Source organism: Lepeophtheirus salmonis, chromosome 5, assembly GCF_016086655.4.
Source record: "Lepeophtheirus salmonis chromosome 5, UVic_Lsal_1.4, whole genome shotgun sequence".
In the NCBI taxonomy this organism is placed as follows: Eukaryota; Metazoa; Arthropoda; class Copepoda; order Siphonostomatoida; family Caligidae; genus Lepeophtheirus; species Lepeophtheirus salmonis.
Genome location: NC_052135.2, coordinates 951,698 through 970,815, shown reverse-complemented (window position 1 = coordinate 970,815; position 19,118 = coordinate 951,698). Strand labels below are relative to the sequence as shown.

At 32.9% G+C, this 19,118-nt stretch overlaps 1 protein-coding gene across 2 annotated transcripts; it reads left to right on the top strand.

Annotated features, from left to right (window-relative positions):
• The first annotated feature begins 4,437 nt into the window (after positions 1–4,437).
• Positions 4,438–5,637, top strand: LOC121118149 (troponin C, isotype gamma). 2 transcript variants are annotated; one of them, XR_005864352.2, is made up of 3 exons: positions 4,438–4,576; positions 4,656–5,290; positions 5,392–5,637. XR_005864352.2 is itself a non-coding variant. In XM_040712692.2 (2 exons), the coding sequence occupies exon 2, from the start codon at positions 4,712–4,714 to the stop codon at positions 5,216–5,218; it is 507 nt and encodes a 168-aa protein (XP_040568626.1). In that variant the 5' UTR covers positions 4,439–4,576; positions 4,656–4,711; the 3' UTR covers positions 5,219–5,637. The 2 variants fall into 2 exon arrangements, 1 of the variants encoding a protein (XP_040568626.1); XM_040712692.2 differs by having other exon boundaries at positions 4,439–4,576; positions 4,656–5,637.
• Positions 5,638–19,118: the final 13,481 nt, after the last annotated feature.

Sequence of the window (19,118 nt, the reverse complement as noted above, 5' to 3'; positions counted from 1 at the left end):
CATTATTCAATAATATTATTTGAATTTACTCATCAGGAACCAAGGACGTCTACAGGGGGAGGCCTGGAGGGGCTGTTATTTTTCCCTGAATTAAGGAACTTTTGATTCTTTCTAAAAAAAAAAAAATTAATATCTAAAATTTGATTTAATTTTTTCCAAAAAATTTAATAGCTATGTATTTTTGAAATTTTTCTCCGAAAAATTAAATTATAAATTTTTTTCAAATCTTTGAAATTTTTTTTGTGAATAATTATGATTTTTTTTTTAAAAAATTTTATTGTGTCTCAATAATTGAAGATTTTTGAAAAAATTTTCACAAATAATTAAATTAATTGAAATATAATTTTAGAATTTTTTTTCTAAGAAATTCATTTTTTGTGAATAGTTATGAATATTTTGATCTTTTTTTTATTAAATTTAATTTTTTGAAATTTTTTTTTTTCCCAAAATGATTAAATTATTTGAAATTTAATTTTAGAAATTTTTTTCTGAAAAAAGTCATTTGTATGAATAGTTATAAATTTTTTAATTTTTTTTTCCAAAAAATTTTATTGTCTGTGAATAACTGAAGATTTTTGAAATTTTCTCCGAAATGATTAAATTATTTGAAATTTAATTTTAAAAATTCATTTTTTGTAAATAGTTATAAACTTTTCGAATTTTGGTTCCAAAAAAATGTATTGTTTGTGAATAACAGAAGATTTTTGAAATTTTTTTCTCGTAAAAATTTATTATTTGAAACTTAATTTGAGATACTTTTTTTTTTTTTAAATCATTTCTTATGAACAGCTCTGGTTTTTTTTTAAAAAAATTTAATGTTTTGTGAATAGATATGGATTATTGAAAAGAAGTTGTAATTTTTAATTTTTTTAAATTCCAAAAACCAAGCCCCCTTCAAAAAAAATTAAATTTATATATATATATAATCCTGCGGACGCCCCTGGGAACAAAGCTGATGCTTATAGGTAGTTTCATACATAGATACGTCCATATATATGTGATAAATACTTATAAGAATTTTTCAGGTTAAAATCCTATGCATATTACATTTGTAGGGTCATGAAAAAATAAATAAATATGTTCCTTGCTTTCTTTTTCTTTCCTTAGGAAACTTAAATATTTAAATTACCCAAATCATTAAAATTTGAGAGTTTGGAAAAGACACAGAAAGAAAAGCTTCAAATTAATTTAAATATGTACGTATTTGAAGCTCATATATAATGAAAAAAAATATACAAAAGGGTTAATATGTTATTTTAAATTAATGACAGATAAATATTTTAACAGAAATTTATTGGGAAATCAATCATTTATCAATTTTCTAATGAAAAAATCATTTCCATTGAAAAGAAATCCCATGAAATGGCATTCAAGTGATGAATGCAATTAATTTTATGATCTTTATGTTCTAATTGAAGGAACAACTCAGGAAACGAGGAGGGGACAATAAATTAAAATGTCTACAAAATATTTCAGACGGATTCTTCAAATACCAGGCCTCATTTCTTAAAACAAAAACAAACAAAAAATGCATTCATCAAAAAATGAAGTTTCAACCCTATGCGTGTTGATTGAATAATAATTCAATTCTTTTTGTTATTTATTTTTTTTTTTATATGTGTGAATTAAAGTCTCAAGTCTTCGAGTTCAAGTATCAAGTCAAAAAAGTTCCAATTTTATCTCATTTCACAAGTTCAAAGGTCCTTTATCTATAAAACTATGTTTTTTTAACAATTATGAATTAGTAATATTTGCTTTATCAAAGACAAAAGGTAGTACCCGGCATGGTCCGGAGGAATTAGATGTGGACTAACAGACAAATTTTTGTTTTTTATAATATAGAAGAAAACCATTAATGTATAAAATATGTTCTGTTGGTATGTAAAAACAGAAGTATTGGAAAATGAACGTGGTAATCTCTCATGACGTTTTATCAGACCAGGTGAATGTAGCTGTTACAGGAAGGAAATAAACACAAATCATACTCCGTCTACAGACAGGCTTTGTTTTCTTAATATATATAATCTTGATTGTTTGTAATTCTTAACATTATTTTTGAGAATGGCAATTAAAATGATCGATATTTAGTCGATAGTGAAATATGTTTGTTTGTTTGATCCTCGAGGAACGTCCTTTTTCTTGATGAAAATAAATAATGACATGATAAAAAAAATTCAATTTTTTTTTTTAAATTATTCTCCTAAAAAATTTAATTTTTTTGTAAACAGCCGTGGATTTTCAAAATATTTACCCACAAAATTATAATTTTTTAAAGTATTTTATTATGTGTGAGTAACTGTGAATTTTTGCAAAAATTTCATATTATAAATTCAATTTTTGATTTTTTTTTTCTGAACAGCAATGGATTTTGAAATTTTTTCCCACAAAATTTAATTTTTTCAGAAAAGCTTTGGATTTTTGAAATTGTTTTCCACGAAATTTTATTTTTTGAGAAAATCTATGGATTTTCGAAATGATTTTCCCAAAAATTTTATGTTTTGTAAATAGCTACTAATTTCGAAGAAAAAATCCAAAGTATTTCATATTTGAAATTTTTTCCAAAATTTTTTTATTTTTTTGAACAACTTTGGATTTTTGAAATCTGTTCCCAAAAAAATAACTTTTGAGAATTGCTGTGGATTTTTGAAGTTTTTTACAAAAAAAAATTATTTGTTTAATAATACCTATGGATTTTTTAAACTGTTTTCCAAAAAATATAATTTTTTTTGTGAATAGCTGTAATTTTTTAATAAGATCATACTTGAAATTTAATTTTCGGAATTTTTTTTCAAAAATTTAATTTTTTTAAACACCTCTGGATTTAACTTTAATACATATTTCTAATATTTTTCATAAAAAATATATATATATAATCTTGCAGACGTACCTGATATCTTTTTCAACTTTGACATATGTATATGCTAACATATACATAAGTTGTTCCTTGCTCGCTAATACGTTATAATTTTCAAAATAGGCAGAAATAATTAATTAATAAAAACACTAATATCTTACAGATTATTAACTTATACTCTATTTAAATAAATGTTCACCAAGAATTCGACAATTTTCACCACCCTAATTATTTTATTATATTATACATACATAATAGATTATGTTTTAATATATTTTTGACAAATATTTTACATAAAAATAATTTAGTAAATACAGTAGTAATATGTTTAAATCTTATATGTATATTGTACATGTTTGAGCATAACAATATTATAACCCTTTCTTAGTCGCAGTGAAAGTCATTATGTATGAACGACTTACACATTTCAGAGTCGGAGGGAAAATAATGCTACTTATATTTTACAATGTTATGTCAAACGTGATACAAATGATATTAATTATCGTTACTTTTGAGTTTCTCTCCATTGAAGAATGACAAATTCTTAGACTCCGTGTAGGAGGTGAAAAAGTAGTCGGAATATTCACATTGTTTCAGTGAATAAATTATTATAAGGTTTAAAGGATCAAATGACCTACATATGCAGGGACGTTCGCAAGGGGCGGGCTGGAGAAGCAGTAGACTGCCCCCCCCCCAAAAAAAAATAAGGATTGTTTGCTTGTTTTAAAATTTTAATATTTGAAATTTAATCTCATTTTTTAATTATTTTATAAAAAAAAATTTAATATTTTTCATTAAAAAAATTATTCCTTGTGAATAGGTGTAAATTATTGAAATTTTCTGTGAATAGCAAGAGATTTTAGAAAATTTTACAAAACAATTTAATTTTTTTTTTTAAATTCCAAAAAAAGGATTTTTTCTTTTAGATGTGGGTCTTTATCTTTAATTTTTTTAAATACAGATACTAAAAACTAATTAAAGAAAATTTCAAAAGTCCACAACTATTCACAAAAAAAATTAAATATATTAAATTTTTTGGAAAAAAAATTAAAAAAAACATATCTATTCAATGAAGATTAATTTTTTTAAATTTGGATATTTGGGGTAGGTCGCTATAGCCCCGACAGCCCTGCGGAGAATCCTCCTATCAACTGATTTTAGACCTTTTTGTTTGTTTCATTTCGTATTAAAGGTTGAGCCCTGCGGAGAATCCTCCTATCAACTGATTTTAGGCATTTTTGTCTGTTTCATTTCGTATGAAAGGTTGTGTAATAAAATGATGAGTACTCATTGATCGATCCCATCAAATTTTGAGTGATAATAATGATGTGATAAGCTTTGCATTTTTTTCCCCACAAAAACAAACAATTGAATGCATTAATCATTACTCCATTCAATTTTTCTCCAACATCATAAATACGTACATGAATTAATTTGAAGAAAAAAGAAATTACAAAGATTTGCCATTCTCCCAAGTTAAAAAGAAGTTGAAAAACGCACAAATGACACAAAACGAACACACACTTATTTGTACACACATATTATAAAGTAAAGGTCGGCCAATATATTGTATAGCTGTTTATTTCACTTATAAATGTATATATCTTTAAACATTTTTTCTCTCCTATTCTAAGAAATAATAATACGATACTTAAATAAACCTGCAAAAATATCCCAGTTGCTACTTTTAGGTCAGATCTGACACATCAACAAATCAGTCAAGTGAGAATTCCAAATTATTTTACTAGATATGTATCGTATACTAACAAATCATTATTATATTATATTTTTTTTGTTTCAGAAAAGAACTTCCACCTTCTGCTCCGTCCTACTATTTTTTAAAGCAACTCCTCAAACATGAATAAGCCCGAAACATTTGAAGGCATTGATTTTGAAGCCATTAAGGACGTAACAGGCCTAGAAACGGATGAAATCAAGGTTCTCAAGATATGTTTCAACATGTTTGATGTCAAAGATCAAGCCTTCCTCTCAGCTGATGATTTGGATGACATTCTTCGTGGAATGGGGTTTCGCCCATCCAAAGAAGAACTCAAGGAAATCCTGGAAGAAATCGATGAGGATGGTTCTGGAGAAATTGAGTTTGAAGAATTTTGTCAACTTTGTGCCAAGTTTCTCATTGAAGAGCCTGATGAGGAAACCATGAAAGCTGAATTGAAAGAGGCTTTTCGGGTCTATGACAAAGAGGCCAATGGATTCATCACCACGGATCAACTTCGAGAAATTATTTCTGAATTAGATCAGAGACTCACAGTAGATGATCTAGATGGTATCATCGAAGAAATTGATGAAGACGGTTCTGGAACCATGGATTTTGATGAGTTTTGTGCCATGATGATGAGCTAAAAATGTATCATCTAATTACATGGCACACTGGGTAGTCAAATTCGAAAATCTCTTCAGATTATCATCTTCTTGGTGCGTAAGCCTTATAGGAACACTCAAAAAAAATACATAATAAATATGTTATATACTTTTTTTTAAATTGAAAAACGTCTATTGGACTTCTGATCATCCAGAGTGAACGCAAACAATACATATGAACTCAATTTACCTTCTAGATACATAAATGAAAACCTATTACACTTTCTTCCCAAATCTCGTATTCTTCTTCACGACCTTTGGAATCCTTAAAACAAAGAACCAAAACTGCTTAAATTGCCATTTATATACATACATGCATTGATTTACAGTTCAACTATTTTATCATTCTCATAAGTATGAATTAATAACGAAATACATACATAACAATGAATAAAACCCAATATTAATTAGTGATGTGTCGTTTGCAAATCTAGCGGCTCTATGAGCCGGCCATTTGAAGTGAACAATGGGAGCCAGCTCATACAAAAATTAATTTTTTTGGGAAAAAAAATCAAATGTTAAATTTTTTGGAAAAAAATTTCAAAAATTCACAGCTATTTCTAAAAAATAAAATTATTTTGAAAAAATTTAAAATTTAAAAAAATTTAAAGTTTATAGGTTAACACAATAAAATTAATTTTTTTTTTAAAAGAATTCAAAAATCAAAAATTTTGGAAAAAATAATTCGAGTATAAAATTTTTGAGAAAAAAAAATTAAAAAATTAGATTTTTTGGAAATTTGAATATTTGGGGGGATTACAGTTCCTTCATCCCACTCCCCTGCAGACGCCCCTGTAATTGTAATATATCTATTAAAGAAACAAAAAAAATCTCAAGAGCCGTTAGAGAGCCGAAAAATCTGCCTCTCTTTGGTGAACTGAGCCAAAAGAGACGGAATTTCCATCGCTAATATTAATACATCATAATACCTAGTGTTGTGTTGGTCTTATTTAGGACCGAAGAATGCAGTTCGATACGGTCCAGTACAACTTTTAGTCTATAAAAAGTAGGAAAACTTGATCCCTCGTGATGTCATTGAAGTGTTCCCTTCGTATGAGTTAATATTATTTAGTTATATTTAAGGTACAGTCTTAGAGTGGACTATGGCCTTGTGTATTTAGGACTGCGGTCAAGTCCTTCTTTTAGTCCTTAAGAACTAGGCAAATTAGATTCATCTCGACTTATTGAGATTTTTCTTTCTTATTCATTAATATTATTTAGTAGTGTTTCGAGACTGGGCTTAAGGCGGGTACCTATGTACATCCATCGTGCGTGTACACGTATAGGTGTATATATATATTTGTAGTGATGTAAATTGTGTTTATTTTTTAGCAGGCCCGTTTTTTCAGAATTGTTAATCTGAAGAATGAATTTTCTTTTCCTTAGCAGTTGTCATTATTATTTAGTACTTGAGGGGTGAACTTCCTAAATAGATTAAATTATATTCAAACCCTGATTGAACATTCGTATGTGGTCATAAAAAAGATAATGTAACCTAGATTAACGTGTGCAGAAAATTTATTTATCAGAACTTTGCCTATGATGAATTCCGGGACAATCGGAGGATCGTTTTTTGGGGTTTTTTTCTAGAATAAGAATCGGCAATGGAGAAATAATGTTTAATTTCCGATTATGATTCTTATGTATTATTATTCATTACTGGTATTGAATTATTTATTACTTTTCTAAGTTACGAAAAAATAATTAATCCGTCAAACTATAAAAAACTACGATGTGAACTTGTTTCTTGTGTAATATATGGTAATAAAATCATTTATGATAAAAAATACTCAGAGACTGAAAAGAAACAAATTGAGCACAAACCAAACGTGAACTAAAGTATTTTAGAAAAGCTCGCCTTTGAAAAATTTGTCTATGGAAAGTTTGCCGTGGGTGTAATCGCCCTGGGAAAGTTCGCCTTAGAAAAAGCTCGCCGGGCAGAGGAATCAATTTCCATTATTTAATGTAAATATTATTTAAAAAATTTAAAATAACACATTTTTTGAATAAAAACTTCAAATATTAAATTTTGGAAAAAAATTTCAAAAATCTATAACTTTTCTTAAAAAAAGAAATTTTTTGAAAAAATATTGTAAATATAAAATTTTTGGAAAAAAATTTCAGATATTAAATTTTTGTAGAAAAATTTCACATAAAAAAAACATTGGTTATTCACAGAAAATTAAATTTTTTGGAAAAAAATTTGAAATATTAAATTAAATTTCATATATTACATTTTTTGAAAGAAAACAAAATCAAATATTAAATTTTCTAACAAAAAACCAAAAATTCCTCATTGGGGGGGGGGCTCCAGCCCAATCCCTGCAGACGCCCCTGTCTACCCACATATTTATTTTACAAACGAACATAAACACATAAAAGTTTATCACCCACTTAAACTTCATGTATTAAAACAAGACAAAACACTCGTTCAAAAAATATCTAGGGTCGTCATTTACTTGAGTAACTTTTACAGAAACAATAAGAGTAACTCATTATAACGACAAAAAAAACTTTACTTTAATGTGTTCATTTGAGAAAAATATAATTTTGAAATAATTCAAGGATTTAATTTACAAACAAACGTAATATCATGTAAAGGAATTTAGGTAGAATCCAAAACAATACAATTTTGAGCGTTACACAATGTTCATATAGATATCAACTATCACCATGAGGAATGTTGATGTTTTTTAAACCTCCTCATTCTTTGATCTAATTTTTACTTATATACTTATTTAGGGGGTACGTAATATATTTGTACTTCAATTTGTTATTTTTGAAAATGTGCTTTTAGTCAACATAAAAACAAACTTTAACAAAAATCAAGAAAACTAAAAAATCCCAATATTGTTTTTACTTCATACAAGGGTCGTTTGAAAAGTCTGAGAGTGTGCCTAGGTTTTGTTTGGTTTGTAGCATCTCTTGAAAGAAACCAGAACAACTTTCAACCAGATTGGTATATTTCTTTCTATTTGGCATTCGTTTGAATCGAGGAAGTTGAGTGATTTTAAAAAATGGAGGAAAATGAATTTTGTGAATTAATTAAACATTACTTTATGAAAGGTCAAACACTTCAGGAGACTAAAAAGAAGTTTGATAAACATTATTCGATTAAATTTTCGTAGTAGTCATATGGACACAAGTGGCCTTGGAACAATCTGGATGCCCTGTTTAGGTTACTACTCCAGAAATCATTGATAAAATCCATGATATGAAGAAGAGAGAAGGTGTGGGATATTGCTAATGCGATGAATATATCGCGTTGGCAACCATTTTCCATTAATTTTGTGACCACAACTGCTGAGATGTGAGCTGGTGCATTGCCGTGATGGCAAAGGACTTATATGTGGACCAATCATGTGCGTTTGTCTTCCTTCTCGGTTTTCAAACGGTTCAATAATGATGAATAGGATGCACTTGTAATATTTTTACCCTTTCCAGATAGTTTATGATGATTATTCCCTTGCGAATCCAAAAGACAGTGCCCCTAATCTCCCCAGCCGACTCCTCAATTCAAATGAATGCCAAACAAAAGAAATAGACTAATCTTGCTGAAAGTTGGTGTGTGTTCTTGCAGTAGATGCAACTAAATAAAAATAATATCGATACGCGCCAGTAGTGTCATCTCTCGGACTTTGCAACCAGATGCTCAAGGACTCGTGTGAAGAATATGCATGTTTTGGATTGTTTATTCCCCTAATATTTATTTTTTTTAGTGAAAACAAGGAATTTAATTATCACTTCATTTGTAATTAGGGTAAATTCCTTTTGAATTCCGATTGATCAAAATGGATATCGGAACATTTCATGAATAAAAAAACACACTTGAACTTCGTTTTAATTCCATTGGTTTCTCAACGGGATTTTGCGACTCAGAATTTATCAGAAATATATATAATCTTGCGGACGCCCCTGGGTTCTGCAACATATCTCCCAGTCAAGACACCAACACATTTAATTTTATGTCCTCTCCCCCCTATGGGAATCAACCAATAGAAAGAGATATATCTAGGTATGACAAATTAAAAACAGTATTTATCTTCTTCTTTTTTTTACTATTTCTTAAAACACTTATTCCAAGCATATTTATCATTAAATTATAAATAACATTGAAAGAATAAGACAGTCAATATGTAACTGAAAATATTTAGAATAACCCCTTTACGCCCTGAATTAAATTTTAACTCATTTTATTTTATTTTTTTTATCATGAATATTAGGGAGTGTATATTTAATATTTGTATTTTTTGTCTTTTTTTTTTTTCAACAGTCTTCAAAAATTTACATCTATAAAAGCAATAATTCTCAGTTTAGTACCGCAGATTTGACTAAAAAGTATCCCCAATAAAAACTGTTGTATTTATCTTAATCTTAACTTATGTGTTTTAGGGGTATAAATGGATACTTTTATAAACGTACATGATTATTTACAACTACTTTGCGTACTTTTGTGACTATTGTCCATCCAATGAAGTGGAGTTCAAGGAGAACAGAAATGTGCTTAAATGCACTATTAAAGTAGTGATTTTCCTTCTAAATACAACACTAACTTAAACGTAAACTGAACTTTTTCTTTATCAGCCTCGTTCTGTTTCTAACCTCTACATTTTTATTTATTCTTGATATATGTTTTTTTTATAGTATGACGAAATAATTACATACGGGCGTAAAGGTTTAATAAATGGAAATATGTAATATATTGCATCATTCTTCCAAACTATGGAAATATTACTCAATCATTGCAGTGATCAATACGCAATGTGATCAGTTTGAATCATTTAGTGCCAGAAAATCCTTTGGTGCATAAAAATAAAGGATGACGCACCAAAAACGGGATATCCTAATACCCATATTCCATACACAGGTTGATGCTTTTAAAAGACCATTTTACGGAATGTACCGAAATAAAAGAAGCACTCTTAAAATGAAATAGGATTATGAAGTTCTAAAATTGCAAGAAGCAATTTAAAAAATAGCAAAATTTAAATAAAGAAAAGCGTAATGTAATTTTGTTTACTGAAAATAAAGAGAAAATGTAAGGGTTTTATTTTTTTGCAAAGTTGAAACAATTGGTAACTTTTGACATCAATTTTTATAACTTAGTCAACGATACTTTTGCATTATTATCAATTCTAATTTTAACAACTTTTTGAGGCAAATTGCCGCATCGATAAGGCAAGCTATAATTATTGATAAATAATCTGTATTTATCTGTATAATTGAAATAAAATTTAATTAAACCAGATATATACATTGCAAATATGTAATAAACATTACTCCGAGATCGTGCATTATGAAAATGAGTCATAGGGGAGGATTGGGTGTACTCATCGCCTTCAAAAAGCTGAATCATATGTAGCACTATTGCAAGGGTCGTTTAAAAAGTCCGTGTAAAGTCCAAGAGATGGCACTACTGGCGCGTATCTAGGTTACGTTTAGTTAGTAGCACCTCATGGAAGAACACACACCAACTTCCAGCCAGATCGGTCTATTTCTTTCTGTTTGGCATTAGTTTGAATCGAAGCCAGAAAGATCATGGGGACTGTCATTTGGATTCGCAAGAAATGATCCTCATTGACTCTCTAGAAATGAGTAAAACTATTACAGGTGCATAATATTCATTTTTATTGGATCGTTTGAAAACCAAAGTACAAGAAAAACACCCACGATCGGCCCACGAAAAAGTCATTTTCTATTACGACAATGCAACAGCTCACACCTCAGCTGTTATGGTCGCAAAATTAATGGATATAGGGTTCCAACTCGAGATGCACACACCACTAACAATCTCACACACCTTCACTCTTCTGTCATCCATCGCCATATCATGGATTTTATACATGATTCCTGGATTAGTAACCTAAATAGGGTATTTAGAACGTTCAGCGTCACTTGGAAAATTGGCCATATGGCCACTCTGAAAATTTTGAAAACACTTATAAACCTTTCTAATCGAAGGTGCAGAGTCCCCATATTGTTTACCAAGCTGAGACGTTTTGTTTTCAGAAAATATTGTTTATTCTACGAACAAAATTCTTCTACGTCCATATTCTGAAAATCACTCCACTTTTTCGATTCAAACGAATGACAAAAGCGAAAGAAATTGACAGTTTAACTCTTGGACTTTGCGCGGAATTTTCAAACGACTTTGTAGATGGTTATTCTAAAAAAGGCATTGCTCAGAAATAAAGTCTCAAGATAAAACGTAGAAGGACCAAAAATTTACCAAACAAGTAAAAAAATAAGAAATTTCATTTATAAAAAAGGTAAAAAAGATATTATGCTAACTAAAAAAGGTTATTGAAAAAAATATTCGAATATGTTTATACAAACTTGAGAGTTTATGATATTTTATGAAATAAATAAAAAAATATATGAAAATTTAAATAAACGACATAAAATCATTTTTCTTAAATTCGAAAATATTGAATATTTTCAATATTTCATTACTATTATGCATAATTTGTAAATTATTAGATTTTAGTTAAAAAATACTTTACAAAATAAATATTATTGAACATAATTTTAGGACTATATTTACTCTAAAATGTACAACAAATAAATAACCAAGCGAATAACAGAAAAAGTAATGAGACCTTCTAAAAATACAGTTTTTAATAGGTGTTATTGATTAAATCAAGTTTCCATTAATTCTCTATATGTCGAGATGGAGGCAATAGAGCAATCACAGTTAATTAAATCCGCGCCGGGAGGACTAGCTCGGATATCATGAAGGCCTTAAATGTCAGCAAGGTAACAGTCTGTTGGGTCAGAAATTGTTTGGCTGATGGGAACAACCTTAAGGATAACCCCAAGAGTAGAAGATCCACCAAAGTGAAGCCTGAAGACATCATCGAGGCTTTTAAGGTCAACCAAACAATGAAGATCTCAGAGTACGACAAGAAGAAGAAGGTGCCTCGGTCTACTGTGGGCAAGGTCATTCAAAAGGCTAGATGAAGGTTGCTTAGAAGAATTGAGAGACCACTCCTGTCCCTACGTCAAAAATAACTCCGTCTTCAGCGATATCAACAACTCTTTGAATGATCTGAAGCACATCCACAACTGGTTCATTTTTTTCTCTAATGAAAGGAACCATTTACCATTGACCCCGCTTTGCTTTGGTAAGGCTGACAACAGCATCAGGACAGTCATTAAGACCAACCAACCGGCCTTTGTGATGATGTTGGGGTTTGTGGCATCAACTGAAGAATAAATGCATCCCATTTAATTTTCCTCTTGAATAACGGTTACCCGCAACCGACTATTTGATGGTGTTGAAGGAAAATGTGGTCCCATAGATCAACAAGAGCATGAAGAAGTCCAACAAGGCCACGTACATATTTCAGCGGGACGAGGCTCCAGCCCATAATGCTAATATTGTACAAGAGTGTTCTGTCTTTGATGAGGGAGAGGAGACACAAACTATTTATAGGTGAAGAGATCCAGGACGACCGAGAGAAGTGAGGAGAAGGAAAGGCCTGGAGGAATAATACAACGGTTATTTATAAGAACATCTGTATTCTCATTAATACAACAACCTACTCTAATAAATACATAAAATACATGACTATTTATACTAGGTAAAACACTGTACTTTAAACCCATATATATATATACAAGAAAATAAGAGACGAGAAGAAGGGGAAGAAAACACTAATACATTATACCCCCCCCCCAAGCACGAAATCCATGCCGGTGCTTAAACAGGTTCCGCTCCATCCATAACCAGGGGCGGACAAACCATATGCTCTTGTATATATACAATTTATCTCCATAAACGTGCCGTGCTCTCAGCACGCGCATCGGAGAAAGGAAAACACTACTCCTCATAGAGGTTTTAGGAACGCAAGCACACTGCCTGTTCCAGGGAGAAATATCGTTCACCCTTATAGAGGTTTTAGGGTCACGAGCACCCTGCTCGTCCCTGGAACACATATCGTTCACCCACCCTTATTGAGGTTTTAGGGAGACAAGCACCCTGCTTGTCCCTGGGACACATATCGTTCACCCTTATTGAGGTTTTAGGGATACGAGCACCCTGCTCGTCCCTGGGAGACATATCGATCTCACTCGATGTACCCTCATCCAACTCGGGATGATCCAGACGAATAACCATTGCACATTCATAATCCAATGAGGTGAACGGGAGAGTAGGAACAACGGAGAACCAGAACTTCATCGGATGAAATCCACTTTTAATTATGTGGTCCCTGACACGGACACACACTTCACTTCTTGTAAGTGACCATGGTTATTTTCCTTTCTCCACGAGGCCCAAACTGAGGCACAGCCCGTATTCCTCCGCCTTCCGTAGACGAAGGAGCGTTTTCTCTGTCGACAAAAAAGGGCTACCCAACTCCAGCAGGGCTAGCTTCACCGACGACCCCACAGCAGGTAGGTCACGTGATCCTGATATCATCCTCGTCGCCAATGTTGAGTCTTGACGAAGGTGAGGAGAAGGAAACTCTTTATAAGGTGGAGAGATCCAGGACGATCGAGAGACAAATGAAAGAAGAAATTGGGTCGAGGAATAAGACAATACTTATTTAAAGGGAAATCTGTATTATTATTAATACAAAAACCTACTCTAATACAGACACTCCATTTACTCCATTTGGCAGCAAATTGAGAAGAAGGCCTGCAATGTCCGCCACCCCAATTTAGATCCCCTGAGGACATCTGTTAGCTGGAAGTGGAGGATCATGAAAAAGGACCACTCTGTCAATGTGTGCAGGGAGTTCCAGAGGCGGTTGGAGGCTATCATTGTAGCTGATAGTGCCCAGATTCATAATTAATGTGCAATGTTATAGTAAAAGATATTATAAAATAAAATTATCAATGTACAACATCATCCTGATCAATTAAGCATTACACATAGTGTAAGAGTAGGTTATTTCAAATGATTCTAGGCAAATAGTGGACACTCAAGGAAAGGAAGGTAGGGTTTAGTATGTTGTATCTTGACGAGGTGTGTTAAGACACAATCTAAGTAAAAGGGAATCCAGGACGACCAAGGAGTAACGTGGAGGAAATAAGACAAGGTATGATTAATAAGGAACACATGACGTATATTATTCATAGGTATGTTAACAAAGTAAAGGGTGCCACCGATCATTTTTTCACAAGGGAATTATGTAGCTCTACCATATAATTCATTTTCAAACTGGTTCTTCAACGAATGTTTGATTATTGAATGATTAAAAATTATTTGATTTGAATACTGTATTTTGACGAAAAATTCCAATACCTATAATATAGGTATGTTAGTAAAAGATCAAAACTGCATATTTTTGTATTTTTTAATATAATATCAATTATGTAATTTTAGCTGTATAATGCAATGATAGCAAAATTATCTTAATTGGTTGGGTTAAGTAATTGCAATTTTTTGTTGCAAATAATTAAACACCTTTTATTTTATATTAATACAGGGTGTCCACGATAAATTGGAACTATCTAAAAATTCAACCTGCTTGATATAAATGGAATTTGGAGTGTATTTGTTAATATGAAAAAGTTAGACATGATATTAAACAATAAATTTATTCAACATGGCCTCCCTCAGCAGCCACCATCTTCTCCATCCTGCCCCTAAAGGATTTGCATGCCCTGATGACTTCCGTGGAATCCACAGCATTCCACTCCCTCATAATGAAGCCCTTCAGGGCTGCAATGCTCATGTGGCTGACCTTGCAAACCTCCCTCTCCAACTTCCCCTACCAGTAGTAATCACACGGATTGAGGTCGGGTGAGTTGGAGGGCCAGGTGTTGTGATCCCAGAAAGTGATGTCGTGGGAGTTGAAGAGGTTAGTGGTCCTCATGGCGATGTGTGCAGGCGCTGATTCTTGTTGGAATATGAGCTCCCTCCCAGCGGCCGTATCCTTCATCCAGGGGATGACGAACTCCTCTATGACTTCGCAGTACCTTATCGCGTTAACCCCTTCCTTGGGATTGAAGAAGAAAGGAGGCATCACCTCGCCGGTGCTGCAGATGACACCCAGGGTCATCACAGAGGTCGGGAACTTTTTGGTGAAGATCGCAGGGACCTCTTCTCTCTCCTTGACAAGCCACCTGTCATTCTGGACTTTGAAGCTTCTGTCGACAGTCCAGTTCTTCTTGTCGGAGAAGATGATTCTTCCTCCATGGCTCTTCGGGTCATTGAGGAGACGCTTACCGTTGGTGAGCCTGGTGGACTTCATGGATGCCGTGAGGATGTGTTGTTTGGCCATTCGGTATGACCTGTACCCGAGGTCCTCATTCACAGCCTTGGGGACCAGCTGCTTGCTCACTCAACTGTTCTGGGCCAACCTGGACAAGGAAGTCCCCGGCGAAGCCTTGATGGACTTCTGGAGGCCTTCAAGGAAGCGGGGAGTCCGGATTTGGTCACTTCTCATGTTGTGGGCCTTGCGGCAGACCTTCCCCTCACCCTCCCAGGTATTGAAGACCCGGTACACTATGGTCTTGGGGTAGTTAAGAAGCTTGTAGAGCGCTTGTGTCCAAATTCGTCATTTGTGTCATTGCGAGCCAATTCGAGGATGGCGTCTCTCCTTGCTTGTTCCATGATGACTATTGTTTTTTGTCAAAACAATTGTGGTGGAAGTTATAGTGTATTGTTCACGGAACCTTTTATATTAGTATGATTTAACCCCGAATATCCACATTATAGATCTGGATGAAGTTTAAAGTAGTTCCAATTTATCGTGGACACCCTGTATATTATTTATGTAGCTTAATCATTATTCATTCAGTAAAAATATTTATTTACAAAGAAATAAATACTAATCTCAAAACTAAGCTCAAATTCTTCATTTTAATTTTACAAGTTTCTGTTTCCTTCTCCAAATTAACGTTTTTCTTAGTTAACTCTTTCAATTGGGATGTCAATTCTTTAACTTTGTCCTTCACTTTCTTCATTTCCTCAGTACAGTAGTCAAATGCTTGGTCATTTATAGCCAAAGCAAGTTCCAGTCTTTCGGACTTTTCCTCATATTTTGATACTAATATTTGTAAGTCTGTATTTTTCTTTCGAAGTGAAGAAAGTAAGACAAATATTTCATTGAATGTTTTAGGGGCACTTTAGGAAAGAGAAGCTTTGGTTCATTTAACTCAAAGGTATTTTGAGTTGTTTTGGAGGCACTTTGAGAAAGAGAGGTCTGAGGGTCATGTAAGTTTGAGGTATACGGAGAAGGATTAATAGGCTCAAAAGCGTTAGGCGACCAAAGGAACGGTTTATTACCTTGGTTTGAGAATTGTAATATATTCTTATAGTTCTTTATTTTGAGACTTCTTCCCTTGGCCCTGTTCTATACTTCCCCCATCTATACATATATATCTTCGGTACTCTAATACTAAAGTACTCCGCTAGGGGTAACCTAGATATATATACAACATAACCCTTTTTTACATAAACAATTTTTTTTAAATACAAATATAAACAATCCATCTTTTCTTCTTTCAAAACTCCACCTGTCGTACTTGTGCCAGAGTTCTGACGTAGGCGTGCATTCCTATTCTTACACTCACCCTTCACCCATTTCTCTTTTCGATGTATCCCTCTCTGTGTAGCTCTGGTACCTTTACGATGTCCCCTCTCTCCAAGTTTATTTTTCGAACCACTCGATGATGTTCATTATAATAATTTTCACTAGCCTTTCGTTGCTGTTCCTCAATTTTTCTCAGTTCCGCATCATCTGGCCTCCTAATAATCCTTGGCACCTTTGTTCTGACCTCCCTATTAAAGAGGAGCTGAGCAGGTAATTTTCCATTTTGCAATGGAGCCGACCTGTACGCCAGTAACGCGTCTTCTACATCTCGAATTTTATTCAAAAAGTTGTTTACGGTTTGCACGCCTCTTTCAGCTAAACCATTCTGGTGTTGCTGTCTTGGACATGAGAAAGTCTGATTAAACCCCCACTCCTTTGCAAAAACCGAAAACTCTCGACTCGTTAAACATGGCCAATTGTCTGAAACCAACGTCTCAGGAATACCATGTCTAGCAAATACTGACTTCAGTACTTCTACTATTGATGTGGACCTTTGACTCTTTAGCTCTTCCATTTCGATGTATCTACTGTAATAGTCCACTACTATAACTTATAAGATAGTATTTTCTTTGAAACATAAGTAAATCACAAGCAACAAGTTTCCATGGTCCTGATGGCCACTCACTACGTATCAAAGGTAACTTCATCTTGCTTTCAAACTCCGCGCACTTTCCACATGAATATATCGTCTGTTCTATTTGTCGATTCAACCCCGGCCAGAATACGGACTCCTTCTCCCTTAACTTTGTTTTGCCCAAATGTCTTTCATGCAACCGATGTAGTATATCACACCGTAATTCGAAAGGTATTACTATTATCTCTCCGTAAACAGCTAAATTACCCCAACGAAAAATGTTATCACGATATTGATAAACCGGTCTAATTTCCTCTGGAATTTGTTTTAGATATATTTTCAGGCCCCCCTTTCTCTACATATTCAAAAACTTTCGGCAGCACCGGATCTTCCAATTCAGCCATGCTATTTCAACTAAACGCGTTTGTCAGATGCTGGTATGCCATCGATTATTCCTATAGTATTATAATTAATATCAGCTCCAATCTTTTTGTCTGACGACAGATGACTATCCTTTGAGGTATCCTTCCCTCTTCTACTCAAAAAATCTGGCATATGTAGCGTTTCTCCCGAGATGTACCTAATATCATAATCGTACCTCTGCATACGTAGCTTAAATCTCTGCATTCTTAGAGGCAAATCAGGTAATAGTCTACTTCCCAACAGACCCTCTAATGACTTATGATCCGTCTTGATTTGAAATTTCTACCACCAAATAAATTATGCAAATCCAAACCACTACCAGAGCTTCCTTTTCTATAGGAGTATACCTCTTCTCAGCTTCCGTCAGAGTCCGACTTGCATACGAAATGGAGATCCATTATTCTCCTTTCTTCTGTTACAACACTGCAGCTAAACCATGTGCAGTCGCATCTGTATTCACACAATGCTCTTCCTTTCTGTTATATCTTCCCAACGAGTCTATTTTGGAAATTTCACTTTGAATTTTCTTGAAGCATTCTGCATGCGACTTGTCCTATACATAATGATTTTTTTTCTCTTTTTTAATAAAGTGCGAAGTGGTGTAGTCAATTCCGTTATATTAGGAACAAACTTTGCAAATTGATTGGCCATTCCCAAATATGATCTCAACTCTCCCACTTTTGTCGGTGCTCTTGCCTCTTAAATTGCTCTTATTCTTCCAGGATCAACCTTGATTCCATCTAATGATATCACGTAGGCCAAAATTTTTACTTCAGTAACTCCTTAGATACACTTATCCTCATTCAGTTGGACTCTATTTCTCTTTAGAATATATTGTACTTTCTTTAGCCTGGTATCGTGGGATATGATGGAATCCCATAACTGCATCCAACTTTACAAAATAACCTCCTTTTATTCGAGCTATTATGCTGTGACACGAACCTATTGGATACCTAGGAATCCGAATATGTGTATTCAATTTTTGATAATCTACACATAAACGCAGCCTTCTTTACAACTACAATAGGTGAACACCAATCCGTTAGGTCAGTAACTTTTTCGATGATACCATAATTTTCTTATTTTTTTATTTCCTCTTTCACTAAATCATACACAGGTATCGGAACTTTCCCGGCTACCGATTCGGCCCATACGATTGCTTCTTTCCTTAGTTCTATTTTATATTCCTCGGAAATTCTAAATTATCAATAGTTTTTTTTTAATTAATTTTAAACCCATAATTTCGCTATATCCCAGTAGTGGTCTCTTTACATTTCCAAAAATTACTATTCCCTTTAGTTTTCTTTCTCCACATTCAAACTCAATCCACGATCCGCCT